The 20,704-nt window shown below is 36.7% G+C and overlaps 2 protein-coding genes across 4 annotated transcripts; one reads left to right on the top strand and one right to left on the bottom strand.

Annotated features, from left to right (window-relative positions):
• Positions 1-26: 26 nt before the first annotated feature.
• On the bottom strand, positions 27-11,510 carry LOC113492734 (E3 SUMO-protein ligase RanBP2-like). The gene is made up of 12 exons (XM_026870365.1): positions 11,316-11,510; positions 11,006-11,231; positions 5,095-10,754; positions 4,867-5,009; positions 3,345-4,783; positions 3,021-3,217; positions 2,551-2,691; positions 2,192-2,389; positions 1,765-2,073; positions 1,442-1,642; positions 1,213-1,335; positions 27-1,091 (listed from the first exon to the last, which is right to left on the bottom strand). The coding sequence occupies exons 1-12, from the start codon at positions 11,382-11,384 to the stop codon at positions 1,047-1,049; spliced, it is 8,751 nt and encodes a 2,916-aa protein (XP_026726166.1). The 5' UTR covers positions 11,385-11,510; the 3' UTR covers positions 27-1,046.
• A 1,148-nt stretch (positions 11,511-12,658) lies between these two features.
• On the top strand, positions 12,659-20,627 carry LOC113492730 (transcription initiation factor TFIID subunit 6). 3 transcript variants are annotated; one of them, XM_026870357.1, is made up of 13 exons: positions 12,659-13,281; positions 13,708-13,996; positions 15,817-15,968; positions 16,187-16,366; positions 16,555-16,724; positions 16,805-16,964; positions 17,138-17,310; positions 17,708-17,766; positions 17,839-17,892; positions 18,092-18,207; positions 18,476-18,553; positions 18,935-19,051; positions 20,409-20,627. In XM_026870357.1, exons 1-13 carry the CDS (start codon positions 13,045-13,047, stop codon positions 20,499-20,501), a joined length of 1,878 nt encoding a protein of 625 aa, XP_026726158.1. In that variant the 5' UTR covers positions 12,659-13,044; the 3' UTR covers positions 20,502-20,627. The 3 variants fall into 3 exon arrangements, with proteins under 3 accessions (XP_026726158.1, XP_026726159.1, XP_026726160.1); XM_026870358.1 differs by having other exon boundaries at positions 12,660-13,281; positions 17,708-17,763; XM_026870359.1 differs by lacking the exon at positions 18,935-19,051 and having other exon boundaries at positions 12,662-13,281.
• Positions 20,628-20,704: the final 77 nt, after the last annotated feature.

Here is a 20,704-nt window from a genome sequence, read left to right as displayed (position 1 = left end):
TTTCGGGAATAAAATAAAAAATATAGTTGGATCAATTTTTATTTATTACGCTTGATTCATCAGATAATAAGTTCTTAATTACTTTAAATGAGAAAAGGAAATAATAAAGTCATCAAGAACTTCAATTTTTAAGTTATTTAAAAGTATCACAACAAGAACAATCCTTTTCTCATTTAAAACCAGTATATCTTTACTAACCTTAATTCAAGATTTCACAATCATCATTACATTTGTTTCAGTTGTCTAAACATTTTCTATTTCTGATGTATCTTGTATAATATTAATATGTGAATAAATACTCGAGATTTTATGACGATTATGTAATGCTATACGAATCAAGATTTTTCTTCAAACACATGAAGCTAAGAGTGATATTAATATACAAAAACGAACAACTTGGCATCACTCGTAGCTCCATACCGACATTTAAAAAGACCTAACCAATTAGGAACATTTGCACGTTTATTATTACATAATCATAAACTTCGTCAAACAAAGTGATCATTTATTTACATTAAAAATGTCAACAAGTGTTGGTTAGATCTCCTTTTGTCACAATTAAAAAATACACTTGCATATTCAACATGATTAGATAAGCACTTATTTATATAACCCAAATGGCTGGCTTCAGAATTATATGATTTGGACTCTACAAGACAATTTAATTCAAATGACTATATTATTCCTTTGTCACCAAAATGTTCTATACAAGCAAGTACTTATTTCTTAAAGTACATTTTTTTGGATTTTTTTTTCTGGTAGTACTAATGTCATAATTATTTATTATTGTAATATCCGTTCCTAACATAGAAATGATAAAACGCTTTTAGGTTTTTTGAGATCTAAATAGCAAATATAAAAACAGGTAACAAAATTGGACTCTCAACAAACAAAAAAGGGTCTATTTTTAGTCACTCGACTTTATAAACAACATCATATTAAAAAAATAGAAAACTCGGTCTACACACTTACTTACTAAACCAAATATGGGATTTATTCTACGATTGAAATTACAATACTTGTTTAGGCGTTTAAATATTAAATTCCTAAGACTCGGGATCTGTGGACGCGTACGTGGCCGCTTTACTGGTCTGAAATAAAACATTTTACTATAACAATATTCTAGGGCACTATTTTAGGATTCGCAGTATTCATATAAGGTAACATATTATTATTGTTCGACATAAAATTCCATTAAATTTGTTTGCTTACCTCACAGCTATCGTAGAACTGCATAGCAGTGTCGCTGTCAAAGAATTTGATGGTGACCGTCTTGTCCACGGGGTCGTTGCTGGTGAAGTCCGTGCCCGACCACTTGCACGAGTCGCCGCTCATCTGACACAAACACCATCGTTACATTAACATGGAAAATAATTAAAATTTTACTGAATGGGCGTATGGTAACTTAATAAATAATTTAATCAGGTTACAAGTCTATTACCTGGAATTCGGTGTCAGTATAAATAATCATATCTGCAAGCACTTCGCCCGTGGCAGAATCAGTAACTAGGATCTTTGGCGAGTAGACCTCTTGATCGAACACCACTTGTATGTGAGCATTGGAACAGGTGGTCTCGTTGTCGCCCTGACAAATGATTGATTCGCCATCGCATGAATAATAGGCTGCATTTTCTTCTTCCTCCTGCACGAAATATTAAATTTATTAACAATGAACAATATGCAAAATAAAGTTAGATCATTTCATTTTTATTTTCTATTTATTATTGTAATATCCGTTCCTAACATAGATTTGATACCTCATACCTCATTATAGTATCCATCATAATCGTTTTCATATTCGTCATCGTCTTCATCATGATCTCCTTCTGACTCTTGGAAGTGTTCCTGTTTAAATAGCTGTGTTACTGGCGAAGGCGTGTAGTCATCGGCAGCAGATTCAGTCTTAGCCTCAGTCTCCTGGCCGCTAGTCGCGGTTATCCGCTGGGTCACTTCAACGGTTATGGCGTTATCAGCGCGAGCACTCTCTTGCAAATGTTTAGGCAATCTCAACAGTGACACATTTCCAGACTCCTTTTCATCCCTTACAGCTTGTGCGGCGGCTGATTGTAATTTCTGTTGAAAATTGAATAACACGCTTTATAAATAAATTATACACATAATGCAACAGTGCTTATCAAGTCGTATCCTCCATGCAAATTTATCTAATAATAAATCTAATTTGAAGTGTTACCCGGACACATTCGACGACTTTTTCCTGGAAAGCTGTAGCCAAGGCGACCGACTTGAAGCGCACGGCCAGCGTCTCTTGCTCGCCGGCGGAGTTCTCGGCGAAGTTGCGGCCTGCCCATGTCCAAGCCCGATCAGAGTTCTTCATCTGCAGTAACTCCAAGTCCATGTACAGCAGCATGTTCAACACAGCTTTATGTACCTAGAAGGTAAAAAGATTATTAATATTTTTAGAAGATTTTTTACATAAACGTTTTCAGGAAGTCCTCGTACAGATGGCGACCAATAATATTAAGGTAACAATTGGTTCAAGTTTTAAATTGTCGCTACATTATTCCCATATGGTTTATAATTATAACAAACCTGTTCACGACGTAATAGAAGTCGGTAAGTCTTCCTGTCCGGATGATACAAGACTTTCATTTCACCGACACCTCGTTCTTTCCACTCTCGAGTCTTCTCGTCGTACCGGTACAGTTTGCAGCGCTCGCCGAACAGTTTTTCCTATAATAATATTATATTTAGTTCATTCATTACAGATCTCAAGGACACTTTTAAAGTAATATAATACGCGAGACGTACTTTTTAGTCCGTGAAATTAGAACCTATTGCAATTATATGCAGTAACGCAAACGCGCGCCATGCAGGCTTTCTGAGCGCTGTAGACTCGATCGCACAAACAGTGTGCCGTCTGCGCTGCACTTTAATAGTATTTTTGTTTATAAGAAAAATAGTTTTATGTATAATGAAATGCTTTCCTAATTATTTTCGATTATAAGCTTATAATCGAAAATAATTAGGTAAAAAGAATTAAATTAATTTGCTGTAGTAACCTCGTCCTCCTCGCCCGTAGTGACTACGATCTTGTCAGGCAGAGGCACGATGGGTTCGTAGTGCGGGTCGTAGTCTTCGTCGCCGGCACCGGCCTCGTCGCCGGCGCCGCTATCATTGTTTGTTTTATCTTTTCCTGACTTTTGGGCTGCAGCGAATAACTGCTGACCAGCGCTCTCCCATTGGAAATCTGGCTTCTCTGCAATAATATAAAATACAAACTACAGCTATTCTCTGTTATTGGTTTATGTTTTAATGACTAATAGTTTATGCATTTAATATGATGAATTATTAAAATATTGCAAATACTTTGAAATGGAACTCACTTTGAATGGTATTAAAAGAAGCTCCGCTACTGGATGACAAAGCAGCAAATGTTAGATTGTTATCAGCATTTAGGACTGGCTCTATCTTCTCAGACTTCTTTTCTTCAGGTTTGTGATCGCCACCAGCGCTTAGTACAGTTGAATCCACTTTTTGCTGCTCTTTACTGGCAATTTCACCAAATGATGATGCAGCATTACTGAATAATGATTTTCCAGCATCAAATACTGGATTTTGTGAAATGGAACCAAAGGCTGACCCAAAGGTATCAGTACCAAATTTCGATTGATTGTTTGATAATGCACCAGGTCCAAATATACTTCCTTGATGAACACTCGTAAATAAGTTCTCTGACTTGTTATCATCACCAAAAATAGACTTAACTTCAGTGTTTGGAGCGTCTGTCTTATTATCTTTTGAAAACTCGAATATTGACTTATTGCTAGAGACTCCCGTATTCGAATTACCAATATTAAGTTTAGTGTCACTAAATACAAATTTAGGCGGCACTGTTCGGAATGTTGAATTTTCGTTTGTATCTTTATTTGAAGGATTGAGAATATTGAGTTTTGGCTGTCTAAGTATAGAATTGTTCAAGCTGGCAGCAGTCTGAGAATCACCACTACCAATCAAGGAAGTTGGTTTGTTCTGGGAAGATTCAAATTTTACACTTTGTTCCCCAAATCCCGAGAAAATATTAGGTCGCTGAATAAAGGTGTTCTCTTTGTTTATACCAAAATTATTTTGATCAGCAATAGGAGTTTTTGAGTTAGATCCAATAGATCCCAATGGAGTTCGGAATATAGATGTATCAACAGTTTTCTCTAAATTGCTTGGAGTTCCATATACTGAATTGGTTGGACTTGAAAAGATTGAAGTTGTTGTTTTCACTGGTGTAGATGTAGTCGTAGCTTTCAGATTTGCTAATGTTTTTGAGGGTTTAATCTCAAGAGCAGGCGACTCAGTTGATGGAGTTAAAGTTGTGTTACTATCGGACTTTGAGTCTGATGAGGACGCATTAGAGTTGTCACTTTCATTGCATCCTCGGCAACCCTGGCAAGGTTCCTTATTTTTGTATGTAAAGAAATTCTCGGGTAGCATCAGCTCTTTAGCTTTCTGTTTTTCCTCAGATGTGGCTTGTATTTCACTAACAAAAACTACGTCGTCACTTTCATCACTTTCTTTCTTTTCCAACTTTACATCTTTTTGATCATTTTTCGGAGGCAAACCTTTTAGTGCTTCATCAATAGCTTTCTTGAATTCGGCGGCTATTTCGATGCTCTTAAACCTTAAGCAGAAATTTTCTAGGGTCAGCTCCCCTTCACTGAAGTCATTAACCACAAAGAGCCAAGATTTCTCATCTTTTGGTTTGTATATAATTTCAGGAGTTAAAGCATGATTCATACATATTTTTAAGACCTGATCCCTGCGCATCACCACTCTAAAACAAATAAAAAAAAAATGAAATTATTTCATCACATGGTCCAATACCTCATTATTATTAACATTGCATCAGATAATTACCTTAATTTACCAGTATCCTTGTGTTTCAAGATTTTGACAATTCCTTTTCCGCGTTCTTTCCATTCAACTGATGAAAATCGATAAAGTTTAGCTAGTTGCGCGTAAAGTTCAGTCTCATTCTCTTCACCAGTAATTACTTCAACCTGAAACATTTCATTATCAATATATTGAATACATGATTGAAAAAAAAACCAAATGCTAGATACATTGTAAAAAATGGAATCTTACCTTATCAGGCAGGGGTATAACAGGAGTAAAGGTTTGGTGGCATTCGTCTTCTACAGCATACTCATTGCCGTCACTGTCATCACCTGCACCATGATCCGATTTTGCAGGGCTTTTTGCTTTTGTTGGGGTTTTTGGTTTGAATACGAAGTCAAATGTGCCAGTTTCTTTAAACCCAAAAGAATTAGGGGTGTTGTCTGTCTTCGGTGTTGGCAATAGTGCTGGTTTTCCAGAGGAATTATCATCAATCTTTTTTGAAAAATCGACAGGCGCCTCAACGGAAGTCTTTGGTATATCAAATAATGCGCTCGACTTTTGATCGCCAGATGTTGAAGTCGGGGCGTTTGATGGAATACCAAAACTAAATTTATGTGCTCCAGTGCCATCAAATATCGATGTGGTATCTGTACCTTGTTGCTCGTTAGCAGCCGGTGAAATACCAAAACGGAATTGAGGCCCAGCAGAACTATTGCCGAAAACTGACGTCGTTTTTTGAGGAATACCAAAATTAAATTTAGGTGCATTATCAGATGCAAGCTTTATAGGGGCTTTTGCTTTGGTAGGATCCTTGGGGCTATTACAGGCGCTACAACTTTCAAGTGAAGCTTCATTACGAACAAAACAATCTTTACACTCCCAACTTCCTGGTTTAGGTTTGAATTTGTCTCCCCAACCCACAGTAGTAACGGGGGGTTTATCATTGTTATTTGAAGCATTGACTGGAGCTGGAGTAGGAACAGAGCTCTTTGGCTGTGGTGTTTCACAGCAGGCACATTTTGTGTAATTTTCCAAGTTATTCGTGTAACATGTAGTACATTGCCAAGAACCAGCTTTAGGTTTAAACTTATCACCAAATCCAGTTGTGTTGTTTTGCTTGGATGGCTTGTTTTCAGTTTTGAAGGCTTCATTATTCAGCTTTTCTGCTTGTTTCTCTTTCACATCGTTTACTTTTGTAACTGTAGTCATTTTGGTCTGTGCAGATTTAATAGCTTCTATGAACTCATCACACATTTGTATTGTTTTAAATCGTAAGCAGAAAGTTTCAGCGACCAATTCACCTTCAGAAAAATCTTTGGCACACCATGTTACAGCTTTATCCAAGTTAGGCATTTTCTGAAATATCATTTCATTTGTAACCGCGTGATTACAACATACTTTCATAATTTGTTCACGCCTCATTAAAAGTCTCACTTTCTGGGTGTTATCTTTGTGAACAAGTATTTTTATATTTCCAAGCCCACGTTCCTTCCATTCTTTTGTAGTAGGATCAAATCTTAATAATTTAGCGCGATGTTCGAAAAGAACAGTTTCGTCTTCCTCTCCTGTCTTTTGTTCAACTAAGGCAGGCAAAGGTACCACAGGCTTAAATTCAACATTAGGTTCAAATTCTTCAACTGTGTCTGAATTATTCAATTTTGAAGTGTCTTGTACAGACGATTGAGTGTTATTATTGGATCCTTCCATTTTGGCTGGAGCTGGATTAAACAGATTGCTAAATGGTGAACTAGTGTTTGTCTTAAACGATAAGCCACTGAATACGTTAACTTTTGAAGTTGCAACATCTTGAGGTTTAGATGTAATTAATTTTGATGGATCATCATCAGTAACAGGTTTGAATGTTGGTGTACTGCTAAATGTGAATCCACCTACCACAGCTTTAGCTGTAGTTGTTGCTTCAGGCGGGACGCTATTCTCTTTAGGTGTAGCTTTATCAACAGTCCCCTTAGAAGGTGTGGCATTTGCATCACTTATTTCCGAACCGAGTGATTTAGCATTGTCAGTTTTAGGTGCAATAGGGCTTAATGTTTTATTGACCATAGATTCTTGTCTAGCCTTTTCAAATGCGTTATAGAAATCTTGGGCGATATCTGCTGTTTTGAAACGAATACAGAACTTTTCAAGAACTACAGTCTCATCTGCAAAGTCATTTGCAACCCAGAAATAAGCTTTAGCTTCGTTTTTCATCTGTGTTATTTCCATTTCCGCCGTAATTATATGATTGGCACAGATTTTATGAATTTGTTCTCTTCTCATGAGAACTCTCACTTTTCCTGTAGTTTTGTGTTTTAGCAGCTTCATTTCACCTAAACCTCTTTCTTTCCACTGCTTATCAACAAAGCGGAAAAGTTTAGCTCTAGAACTAAAAATGATAGTTTCTTCTTCTTCCCCAGTAGTGACTTTGACTTCAGCTGGTAATGGAACAATAGGTTTGAAGTCTGGACAAGGGTCATAATTCTCCACGGATGTATTGCTCCTTTCCGACAAGGTTCTTGATTTATTGAGGCTAGTATTTGGAGAGGAACCACTAAACAGTCCGTCTACTACAGTCTTTGAAGTATCTAGAGTATCATTAACTTTTGGTGTAGTTAAAGTAGGGTTTATTACAGAATTAAAAGTGGATGTCGAACTAACGGGCGTTGTTTTGAATACAGAAGACTGATTCCAATTAGAAACTAGACTAGATGATGTTGTTGAGGTCTTATTATTCTGAGCTGGAAAAACAAAGACAGGAGGAGTATTCACTTTGGTATCATTCGTTGTAGGCATTGCTATCTGATAGTTATGTGGAGTTCCTTTTATGTGTTTAGGTGGAATAGTAACACTCAGAATCGGAGCTGGAGTGGTTGTACATGTAGGCAAAGGATCTGAAGATGTGATAACAACATTCACAGGCAATGATCTTGTTACTTCTTTTGAGTCCATAATTGTTGTTTTTGGCAAAGTAACAGAGGAGCTTGGTGCTGCTACAGATACAGTTGGTACAGCTGGCTTAGTCGGTATGGTTGATACTGGTGGCACTACAGGCACCGGTGGTACAGTAGGCACATTTGGTGGAATAAGATGAGCAACATCCAAATACATTTGATCTGGCGTTGGATAGACTCCAGAATAATTTACTTGCGATCTTGGATCAAACATTGGTTGAGAGCCTGTAGCTGTGGGCTGACTGAACTGAGAATATTGGTTATAAAGATTATATAAACTTTGGTTGTAAAGCTGATATGGATATGGAGGTGGCACAGGAAATGGTGGCACTAATCTTTGATTAAATGGTGGTATCACTTGAGATTGTGGAAATGATAACTGAGTTGCAAATGATGAAGTACTGTCATTTGTTTGGTAATCTTCATCTAGGTTGTATAGATCAGTATCATCAATAGTTTGTTCTGATGAAGCTTTCTTCAACTTGCTAACTTCTTTTTTAAGCTCAGCAACTTGCTTTTTTAATTCGCCCACATCCTTACATTCATTTCTGCATTCATCAATTTGATCTTTAACCTGATCAACTGATATTTTAAGTAATTTAAATTGGTCTGTAGTATTTTGCATATTGGAATGAATGGAACTAATTATTTGATTTCCTAATTTGCGATTTTCATCAAACCAATTACGTGTCTGATCCATAAAGTCACTAATAGTTGTATCTCTCTTCTGCAACTTTTTTATTTCATTTTCAATTCTCTCCAAAGATTGCTGGTCAACTCTGGTGTTTTCAAGAATTTGGGAATCTATAGCAGTCCTATAATTGGTGGCGTTATTGTTGCTAGCATTGGAGGCTTTTGGTGTAGAACTGATATTACGAAACATGTAGGAGTTGGTTCTTATTTGTAAATGTTCACTGTCCTCAGATATGTTGTCCTCTGATGAATACTTGCCATCTCTGTCATTAACAATTGCAGATACATCTGAATCAACTTTATTCAAATGTATTTCTATATTTTCAATGAGCTCTTGTGTGTCTGAGTATAAGGGGTGATTTTTATTCTGTGTCTCCTTGAGTCTATCCAAAGCTTTGTACGCGAACATTCTAGCTTTAGTCAATAATGTTGCGTATTTTGACCTTGTCTCTGAGTCCCTTGATGTATTATTTTCTTCAAGAGCTATTTTCAAATAGGTTTGGCTCAAATGATATAGAGCTTGAGGAGACTTCAAATTGGACAAAATTTCGATCACTTTATCATATTCGCCTTCACTGAGATGATGGACTGCTATGTACAATTTGGACTCTTCAAGCAATGCATTCAGTTCCTTAGTGCCTAGGTCTTTATGTGTATAACCAAACATTCTTTTATCAAGGTATTTAACCATAATATTATTTTTTAATTTTTCTAATAATGGAATAGCTGATGAGTAATATAGCCCAGCCCTAATTTCCAGTTGAGCTTTTTCATCTAAATTATTGGAAGCTGTCGCTCTCTCACTGAAAATCCGTCCAAGGGTACAAAGAAGTTCTGGATCAAGGCCATGATTGTCAATGCACCGAACAACCTCAATGCCACGGCTCAGAGTCGCTCTTATGTCAGTCAATTCACTTCCCAATTCATTTTGGCTAAATTTGTAAGCACAATCCCACCACTTTACTTGGATAAGTGGACATAGCAGGTCTGTTATGTTTGCTGGTATTATTGTAGGTTTATCACTGGTAACATAAGATGATTCTTTAGATCTTACTTGATTAGCAGTCAGGGCTGCACAATAAAGGAAAGCATGAATATCACATTTGTTTAATGTTTCAGGCCCACATGTAGTGGCATTATAAGTGAGCATGTCAAAGAGTGTACAGTTGAAATTGGCAAAATTTTTATAATTCAGCAAAGTCCATACAAAGTGATGAAGGGAGCAACCAAATTCTTTTTGAGCATCACCATCATAAGATTCTACTTCTGATTTCCTTGGAAGCCTAAGAACTGGTTGTGCAAAAGCATTTGAACCAAAATATGATGATTTTATCTTGTCTAAATGACTTTTACTTGCAAATAAACTTCTGTAAAATTTGTCTCTCCAGTGAGTTCCTGAGTAACTTTGAGATACCTGATCTAAAAATGATTGATGATTTTTATCTTGAATATTAGCAAGCAAGTAATGACCAGCTTGAGAGCATCTGTATGCTCCCTCTGAGTACCAGCGGTTTACTGCCACTAGCTGCTTTTCAGGGGCATTTCTCAACCAATTAACTTTGGTGTCCAGAGGCACTGTTTGCCAAGCTACCAGCATCAGTGGACCAGAAACTTTAGTAGCATCACGCCAGCTTATTTGATCTTTTTTAGCCTTCTTTAGCAACAATGTAGCAGCATGAAATGCTATTTGTCCTCTATGATGTTGTAACAACCCATTGTGAAACTCACCAAAACCAGGGCAAGCTCCCGCTTTAGTGACACTTTCAATGGCTTGGTCATAAGCATGAAGTAGATCAACAGACTCTACTAAACTCTTGGATAAGCCACTGGGAGTTTCTGTTAGGCTCAATAAACAGATGCGTTCTTTGACAGTGAGCAGAAGCAGCTGGAAAAGCCAGTCATTGGTGTTGTGTGCGTTATGCTTCAGAAGATCACTCAGAATTTCATACCAACCATAGTTGTTAATGAAACCTTTCCCTCCAAACTCAATATTGCAGGCATGTTCAAAAGCTTCTTTTACTTTGTTCATGTTCAAAAAGTGATTCAGTAAACGAGAATGAAGTGTGGCATCCTTGGGTCTTATTGCCAACTCAGAATTCAGCAAAGTAACAAGCGCTTCAGGATCTGGATTAGAGACAGCAATAAGTTTCTCTCGCAGTCTAAATGTAACTGGGTGTCTGGGGAAAGTAGCTTCTGCTTTTTCACACCAGTATTTAGCTCGGCCTGGTTCAATGATGACTTCATTATCCGCAAGGAGTTCACAAACTACAAAAACATTAACAAATGTTATCACTTACAGAATAGAATGCTGATATGCCATCAAAAACATTATTTAAGATTTTGGTATTTTTTTTAAATAACCTTCATAATGTAACAAAATGATACATTGGATCTATATGAATACTTCAAATCATGTACAGCATGTACTGAATAGAAAGGCAACAACAGTAATAGTATTCCTAACCAATATTTAGAGTGTCATGCATCTTTTTACAAACAATATTAAGGGAACTTACTATCCAATATAGTGCTGGTTTGGGCCGGGTCGATGTCTAAAGATGCTTTATATTGTTCTAGGGCTTTTTCTTTCAAGCCCATTTTCTGGAAAGCTTGTCCAAGAAGTTTGTACGCCGCAGCGTTGTTGTCTTTTTGCGTGAGGTATTGCTCGACATATTTCTGACAACTTGAATAATCCCCTACTTCGAAATATAGTCGAGCTACCGAATAAGCACGCGATTTGAACTGAAAACAATCAGTTTTATTAACAAAATAAATCCCACAAAATGGTAATCCTTGAAACTGTGTTAGTCCTCTTGTTTTACTCACCTCTTTCGCAGACAATTTGGATAACAACTTCTCCACGTGTTTATCAACGTCTTTTTTATTTCTATACATTTTTAATATCTAATCACCAACTTATTTGTCTTCTAGACCAAATCACCTTATACAAGAAAAAATCGCGTGGGGCAAATGGATCGGCATTCGGTGTTCGTCATTTTCAAGATCTAGGGTTGACAGCACCAAATTACATTTTGCTTGGAATTTGCAAAAAAAAACGTTTACGTTTTCGATCCGGGTTTATGAGAACTAGTGACCGGTTTTATGTTAGTTATAAAGTTGTATCAATTCAAATTGTTGTATTAATAAAATCAGCTTTGTCATAGCTTAAACTAATCTTTCATAACCTGTTGCAGTGACCGCCCCTTTTTTGCTTTTCCTCCGTCTCTTCCTTTTGATAGCCGAGTAGTATAGGTCACCGCACCAAACCCGCCGCGATGTTTTGCGGCTTCGGTCCCCGCGTAAGAAAAGCCTATGTGTAATACACGAACGTTTGTTCTGAGTTTAGGGGTCTTACTTTTCTATAATTATGATGACCTGAATCGAATGTTTGTAAATCGAAACTAAAAAATAAAGCTGTTTAAAAAAAATATTTAATACAGTTAATTAAAATTTGTGTTCTCCGTTCTGATTCTATTCTTGTTTCAGGTTCATAAGTAAATTTTCTTGTTAGATTTTTAAATAATATATGTCAACAAGAAAACTCTTCAAATTCATCAATAATTAATAAAGTTTAATAAGATAAGCATAAAGCTTATTCGTAGACCTTAAAGTTGTAAATACATGTGTCACATAAAAATAATCATAAAATAAACTTTTAATAAAATATGTTAGTTTTTACATACTTTCAATAATCTAAAATTTTATATTTTCCCATAACTGAGGAAAATTGGACGTTCTGGCAAGAGTGAAAAGATTTAGTGCAGTGTTGGCTACATTGATAATTGCCAACCAAATTTAAAAAGAAACGTTCATTTTTTGGTGGAAGATATTATTACTGTTGTTAATAGTTGCCATTTTAAACACCATTTTTCTTAGCCCCATCTTTATAGCAAAAGCAGAATAGATATAGGCATACGATATAGGATGTAAATCTTTAAGATGCCAAAAATTAGTTGATATTGAAATGGAATGCTGTGGCTGTAAGCTGCATAACATAAAATCTTATGATCCCATCTAGTTAATAATTTAAATTCAATATAAATTTAAGTACATATTAACACTTATGCTAGAAATAATAAAATTATCAATCGTCGTGATATGTGTCACACACATCTGCACAAACCATTATTATTTTTTATCTTCGTACCTCAGTGACACAAACGATGACATTTGCCTCGATAATATAATGTATATGTATTTGTATTGTCTGTGCTCATTAGTGTCTTCAGACAGTTCCGACTCGACTTCTTGCTTACGATTTTTCATCGTATCGTAAAGTAAACTATAAGCTTCTTCTAAATTAAATGATACGTATTGTGTACATGTGTAGTTCTGGCTGTGTTTTTTGCTGTATTTTGTAGCTTTTTGTTTTATAGAACTGTTTTGTAAAGATTTTGTACATGCAGCTGAAGTTTCAGCGACTTTTCAAAGTTCGTATGCAAGCACGTATCATTGTGTGATGACTTTAAAATAAATACTAAAATGAGTTTAATGTAACAACTGAACTATTTATAACAAGTTATCGAAAACGGTGTGTTATAATTTTTGATTGAAAATGGGTGATTCAGAGTTTGCGTATGGATCGTCTATGTCAGTAGATTCTATGAAAGTAATAGCGGAAAGCATTGGAATTGCAAGTTTGGGAGATGATGCTGCAAAGGAATTAGCAGACGATGTAACTTTTCGGTTAAAAGTAATCGTTCAGGATAGTTTGAAGTTTATGCATCACTCCAAGAGGCAGAAATTGTCTACTACTGATATAGATCATGCACTGAGAGTTAAGAATATTGAGGTATGCAGACATTTTATAATTTTTAGTGTTTTAGTATTGGCCATCAGTTGTATCATCAGTGTACTTGTAATGTGTAATGTAAGAACATGTAAATAAATCAAAGGTTAGCTGCAATTCAGAGCAGAAGTGGTGAATGTTGCTCAATTATAGCTTACTAAGCAATAGCTAAAGTATCTAATACTACTTCAAAAATATTACCCTCCTTTAAAGAAGTTTGATAAAAGTAACCTATGTGTTAGTCCAAGATATCAGTTATCTCTATACCAGATTTCATCTAAAGTGTTCCAGACATTTGACCATTAAGAGACCCTTGCTTCTATAATAAGTAGTGAAATTAATTCATTTTTTTTATTATTATAGTAGTATATATATAAACACAAATATTGAATTTATATTTAATACCATTTTATTTATTATGTTTTTCAGTGTCAATATGGCTTTATCCAACCGGATTCATTACCATTCAGATTTGCATCTGGTGGTGGTAGGGAACTCCATTTTGTAGAAGAAAAAGAAGTGGATTTGACAGAAATATTGTATGCCCCTCCGCCAAAGATACCGCTGGATGTGTCTGTCCGAGCACATTGGTTGAGTGTAGATGGAGTGCAGCCCACAGTCCCAGAGAACCCTCCACCACTCTCTAAAGAAGCTCAGAAACTGGAATCAGTTGACCCTATCAGTAAACTGAGCAAGCCAACTAATAAGGATGCAGCAGGTACCCTATTTTCCAAATATGTTGTCTTATGCTTGATACCATGACTATTAATGACATCATGTAATGCATTTTCAACTCTATTTCACATGTCTATACATGATGCATGCAAATAATGTAAGTTTATCCTATAATTCAGTATTATTACTGGTTAGGTTAATGTTTTTAATTTAAAACTTAACTTATTTATGTGAGCCATTCTTATTTTTTTTCAACAATCTAACAAGACATTTTTAATATTTAGAAAAAACATTTGAATTGCCTTGTTGTTGAACATTTCAAAACAAGTAAGGCATTGTAGTAATCCTTGCCTTTTTTTTATTTGTTTCCAATGAAGTAGACATATATATTTTTTTTATAAATATTACCAAAACATTACTATGAAGTTAAATAATTAGGATAAAAACATAAGGAACAGGGTAATGCGGATAGCAAGCTGGCCTGGCAGCCCTTTGATGCTTCTCCTTTTCCTTCAAGTGACTGTGCATTTTTTCTTGTGTAGATAATATTCAAAATTGTATCTATACAAATCTTATAAAGCTGAAGGGTTTCTTTCTATTAACACGCTAATCTCAGGAAATACAGGGCTGATTAAAATATGTATGATAGATAGCCCATTTATTGAGCATGGCTATATAACATCACGCTGATATAACAAATGGCATAGCATACTGTTGTATGATGTTACAAAAAAAGGGGAGAAATTATCAGCGCTGAGTCAATGTTCAAAGTTACTTAAAAATCATTTATGATGGAATTTTTCGTTTTGCAAAGTTCTAAAAAAAATCCAGCATAATATGTACTAACTATTCGACATTCGTCTCAATATGCCAACTTATAATGTTAATTTATAATAATATGCTAATTTATTTATTTATAACTCGGAAATAACTACAATTTGTGACAGAATATGCGCTTGATCGCTTCACTACTACAGACATTTAGTATTTTCGGGATGTTGACGTATAGATAGCGTACGTCCGTGTAAAAGTCTTTGCTCTTCTGTACTTACGTAACTCAAAATTGCTGGCGCACATGATTATGTACCATAAAATGCGTGATAGAAGATAGTAACCAAAACATGTCATCATGCATGACGGGAGCCGTTATTGTTTTTTAAAAATAGAAATATTCTACTTTGAATATGTTTCTTTTAAGAATAACAGGACTCAGAGGGACATACTTGATTGGCACCTAAAAATATTTTTTTACCGAGAAGGCAACTCATTGTTGATAAAAAAGAAGAATGGCTCATGTATGGTGTCCTTTAACTAGTTAGTCGAGAGTTATAAATGTTCCCAAGGCACTAAAACATGTATCTACATGATGATAAGTCTGCATTAAAACCATGAATAGGTCACAAGCTTACACATTAGTTTCATTTACCCATTAACCATGTCAAACTACAATATATCATTTTTCATTTCAATCAAATACCACATTTTATTATTTTTTGTTATTGCTATGAAAATCCTGTGAAGTCGCATATAATTGCCAGTCAATTAGACGTAATAAAAATAAGTGTAGCTTCACTGTTAGTTAACATTATCATTTTCACCAATACGTAGATGTATTTAGTAGTAGAAGATTTATGGCCTATCAGCGGTATGTTGAGTGCCACTGCGGTACAAGTACTTAAATGAGGGCAGTATTAGTTATTAAGTAATGAAATCTATTGACTAATCTCTAAAGCCTTCTTTAAAAAAATATTTTTATTCAGTTCTTTCCATCTTAAATACTAAACTATATTAAATTCGTAATAAAAGACTCTAGACTGAGTGTCTCAGTATTGAATGGCACTATAATAGAATGTAAATTTACAGGTAAACCGATGTGTGGTAAAGCAGCTCGTTTGAAAGCGTCGGAGTCTGTGCACGTGAAGCAGCTGGCGACGCACGAGCTGAGTGTCGAGCAACAGTTGTATTACAAGGAGATCACCGAGGCGTGCGTCGGCAGCGATGAGGGACGCCGCGCGGTAACTATAACAATAATGCTTCTCACTTGACATAACATTATTTTAATTAAATTTGATTTTTGAATGAAATAAAACCGATTAGTCAAACTTTAAACCTCATTTTTAAAAGAAACCATTGATTTTCAGCCACGTTGGTTCAAGTATATCAATCATTCATATCGTTAACCATTTTCATGTATGTATTTTATGTTTCACATGTCCTTGATCGTTACTTGCAGGAAGCGCTACAGTCTCTTGCCTGCGATCCGGGACTACACGAAATGTTGCCGAGAATGTGCACGTTCATATCGGAAGGAGTCAAAGTCAACGTGGTACAGAACAACCTCGCTCTGCTCATATACTTGATGCGAATGGTCAAGGCGCTACTCGACAATCAGTCCTTGTATTTAGAAAAATATGTAAGTATGTCTCTACTCTCTAGCTACTACCCAATACAGTCCCAAGAAATAGAAATGGTCTAGTTTTGTCAGTTACTAACATTTGTAACGATTATTCTAATCTTTGTAAAAATATGATTTAGTAGTATATATTTATAATGCAATCAAAAATATGTTTTTTATTCATTACATTTGTTTTTGTCCATCAGTTACACGAGTTGATCCCGTCGGTGTCGACGTGCATAGTATCGCGGCAGCTGTGTCTGCGCCCCGAGATGGACAACCACTGGGCGCTGAGGGACTTTGCTGCCCGACTGATGGCGCAAATATGCAAAACATTCAACACATCCACAAATAACCTACAGACCAGAGTTACTAGGTATTTTAGAATTATCAAGTAGATAACGCGTGTAAAAAGTTCGATATGTTTTATTGACATTTACATTTTTGCACGCATAGGTTATTTGCTAGAGCTCTGCAGTGTCCATCGCAGACCAACAACGAGACTGGGGTGGGACCATCAATGGTAACCACGATGAAAGAATCCGAGAAAACGCCATTAGCGTCTCTGTATGGCGCGGTTCAAGGCTTGGCGGAATTGGGACCAGAAGTTATTAAAGTAAGAGATTTTGTTAGACATACAAATTTAAATTGGAATTAGTGCTTAAATGCATAGATCAGGTTGAAAACGCATGAAATCGCTGAATCATACTAAATATATATGTAATAATCTAAGACGGTGTCTACCATCGAGCACCAGCATCATCGTTGAACTTTATGTTTTTTGTTTAGGTGTTCATACTGCCGCGCGTGCGGTGGCTGGGCGAGCGTGTGGAGGGCGCGCTGAGCGGGCTGGGCGGCGCCGACCGGCTCGCGGCCGGCAACCTCAAGCACCAGCTGCTCAAGGTACTGGCGCCCGTCGTGCGCCAGCTGCGCCAGCCGCCAGACCTGCCCGACGAGTACAAGTAAGATGCACTGAACACATATCACCGTCGTATCATTGTAGTTGTATGTATATACGTTGTCCCGCCAGTACGAGTAGTTCGCATATAATGGTGACCGCAAATTAGTGATGAATTTAAATAAGTAGTTTGTGGTCAATGATAATCAATGTTTTTGGTGCAGTAGGAACGTAGAATAATTCGCAGCATTGTTGAGTCGATACGAGTACATCATGTAGGTAAATTTTATTCCGACTCATCTGTAGGAGTAGTTGAGTGCGTTCTACTCAACGAGCCAACTAATGGCCGCTGCCGAGCATTGCATTTCAATATCCTATTGTTCGCACCAGGTTGTCCCTCTAGAATGAATAAAAAAAGTGAAGAGGAGGGTGGTTTTGCTAAGTAGTAATGAATGGTGCAGGCGTGACTACGGGTACTTGGGCCCGAGCCTGCAGCACGCGGTGGGCAAGATCCGCACGTCGCCGGCGGCGGGCGGCGGCGGCGGCGCGGTGGCCGTGGTCACGTGCACGCCGCCGCTCGTGCCCGCGCCGCCGCCGCCGCACGTCTCGCACCTCTCGCACGTCACGCACACGCCCAAGACTGTCGGTGAGTCAACAACGCTATACCTACATCATCTGTGTTCCATAAGGGATGGTTTTGAGACTGTCTTTTACTTACTTGCTCGTGCTGTAGCTGTTGAGAGCTGTTAAATTATTGTAAAATTTGATTACTTTTAAATAAAATTAAATAAGATGTATGATTCATATTTGTGTCACCTATAAATTCAATAACTTGAATATCCCAGATACGATAGCCAGCCGTAGCATGGTGATAAGCGCATCACCAGCGCCACAGTCGCCAGCGCCGTCCACACCGCCGCCGCAAAAGTTCGTAATAGTATCGCAACAGAAAGCTCCTCAGGCAAGTCTCAAACTACTAAGTCATATAAACAACTATAACCTATAATACAGTTGGAAACCCATAATATTATTAACCATTAATTATACTTGTACTCAAAACAGATGAGACATTTTTTTTAAACGGCAAATATGTTTTTTTAAAGTCCAATTTCGCATATACTTCGCATCCTATGAACGATTGTTGAATCAAGTTGAGAAATTGTGTAATCACCAAATATCCCCTTATAAACGATTATAACATGTATTATTCACTGTTTTTTATTATATAGACGCAGCCTGCCAGTGGTGCAGGCCACATAGTCGTTCATAGCTCACAGCCGACTATCGTCCGGAGTCAGAATGTTCAGGTAAATAAACAACCTAGATTGCTGTAAACACAGTTAAACACAAGTAGTATCTGTTTGTGACGCGTGGCGACTTTGTTTGCATGAGCAAGAAACTCAACTGCATGATAACAGTGTCAAGTCTTAGAAAAAATATGAGGCTCTTTTCCTTTTTTTTTAAAATAAGAAATAGTTACAAAAAATCGTATTATATAATTATTTTAATTATTACCTTTCACAATTTGGCATAAGAGTAAAACAGTTATACATTTAACGGTCCCAAAAGTAATCGTTAGATCTGTTAATGGTAATGTGTAGCGCCTCGCGCTGTACTGCAGGTATGTGTTGGTGGTAGGGCAGTTGCATATGTCGGGTGTAGTGACGTAGGTGCATGTGTTTGCGTAGTCGGTGGTGGTGACTAGCGGGCCGGCGAGCGGCGCGGCGCCCGCGCAGAAGGTGGTGGTGGTGGGTGTGCAGCCGCCGCACCACCACGCGCCGCCCGCGCCCGCACTCGTCAGCCAGGTGGGTGCCACTCCTGCGCACACACACAACACCCCTACATAAAGAAAATCCAACTAATATACAAGGTTTTTGGGGAAATCTTGGTCATATATGTATACCTTTTTTATACAAGCAAATACACAATTTTTTTTAAGACAAATTGGTAAAATTTGTGAAGGAGTTGACTTTTTTGAGAATAGACCCAGAATAGCCTTTTCGATGAAAGTTGTCTTATTCCATGGCAGAAGCAGTATAAAATATGACCAGCTTTTTTCCGTACCGCGTTGTAAGTAGTTCAAATATAGATTTTAGTACGCCCCAGACTGAACAGTGACATAGATAAATATATAATAGTACATTTAGGTCCACCAGATTACCTCAAAATGATTCAATGGCATACTAAATTGACTTAGTAATATTGGATATATTGGAATATATAATATTGGATACCTAGTCGAAGTAGACACCTTATGCTAAGGCACCGTAGGTCTGTAGGTCGTATATCAAAGTGAAAAATAAATTAACTTAATGCATGATATTTGAATGAATTTTATATTTATAACATTTAATTTAATACAGTATTTGTTTTGAATGTGCCACATTGAATATTTATATTAAAAAAAAAAACGATTTTTTGGTTGTCACAATTTCTGTTTCAAGTTTTTTCGTATTTAGAAATCTGTGTGCTTGTAATGTTTATTGTTTTAAATTGTATTATTAAGCCTGTGAAAAGTAAATGCTAAACTGATCAGAAGTTTTCAAACAGTATATTTTTATCCAAGTGGCATCCAAAATGAAATTGAAACAAGCGAAGGTTTTCTTCCTGTTAAATTTATTTGTGATAATTTTGTTTTCTTTTTTTGCCTTCATATCCTAGTCATGGAGAGGACTGGTAACGTCTGTATTATATTACCTTTTAAACGTTTTATTGGCATGCTAAGTACAATATTTAAAATAATAAATAGGTTTATGTTTACGATGTAGTTTCTGTCTTCTGACTGGTTTTGAATCTTAAATTGAACTTATTTTGATTTTATAGTGTCCCATTCGACAGTGCTTCACAATTTAAAGAAGTTTCTTTTTTAAGGGTTATAATTTATACCCGCGTAAGCACTTTTCTTTACATATTAATTATGGGATACACATATTTACTTCACCTTCACTTACAATCATCTAAGAACCTATTATTCTTATCAGTTGTTTATTAGTCGTCGTCATCAGGGGTTCACCATGTAGAGCGGCTGCATCGGCCCTGCTCGACGTAACTAGTCATTTTATAAACATAAATTATTATTATTTTTTGTCACATGTTCATCTCTACGTATACTTCTCTCACACTTTTTGTACAAGTGGCTTTAAAACATTATTGTATGTTTAGGCTCCCGTTTCGGTGGTAGCGAAGCCGGTGTTCGCTCGAGGCGGGACCCCGCAACAACCCCCGGAGTTGGACGACCTGTCCCACCTGGCCTGACAGCCCCGCACCTACAGCGTCGCCTTCATCAAGCAATACGCTGGGAAGAAGAATTAGTGAACTATGTTTTGCAGCCGGTTTTCCGTGACAATATCTACAAGGGCCTGAATGGAATTTGAAGTAAGATGAGCTAATATTATGTATTGTATGACTCGCATTGTCTTCAATAGGTGTAACATCTCCAAGTGAAATCAAGAATTCTT

This window comes from Trichoplusia ni, chromosome 4 (assembly GCF_003590095.1).
Source record: "Trichoplusia ni isolate ovarian cell line Hi5 chromosome 4, tn1, whole genome shotgun sequence".
Classification (NCBI taxonomy): Eukaryota; Metazoa; Arthropoda; class Insecta; order Lepidoptera; family Noctuidae; genus Trichoplusia; species Trichoplusia ni.
Note: the sequence above shows the minus strand (reverse complement) of the source record. Positions and strands in the feature narration are given on the sequence as shown.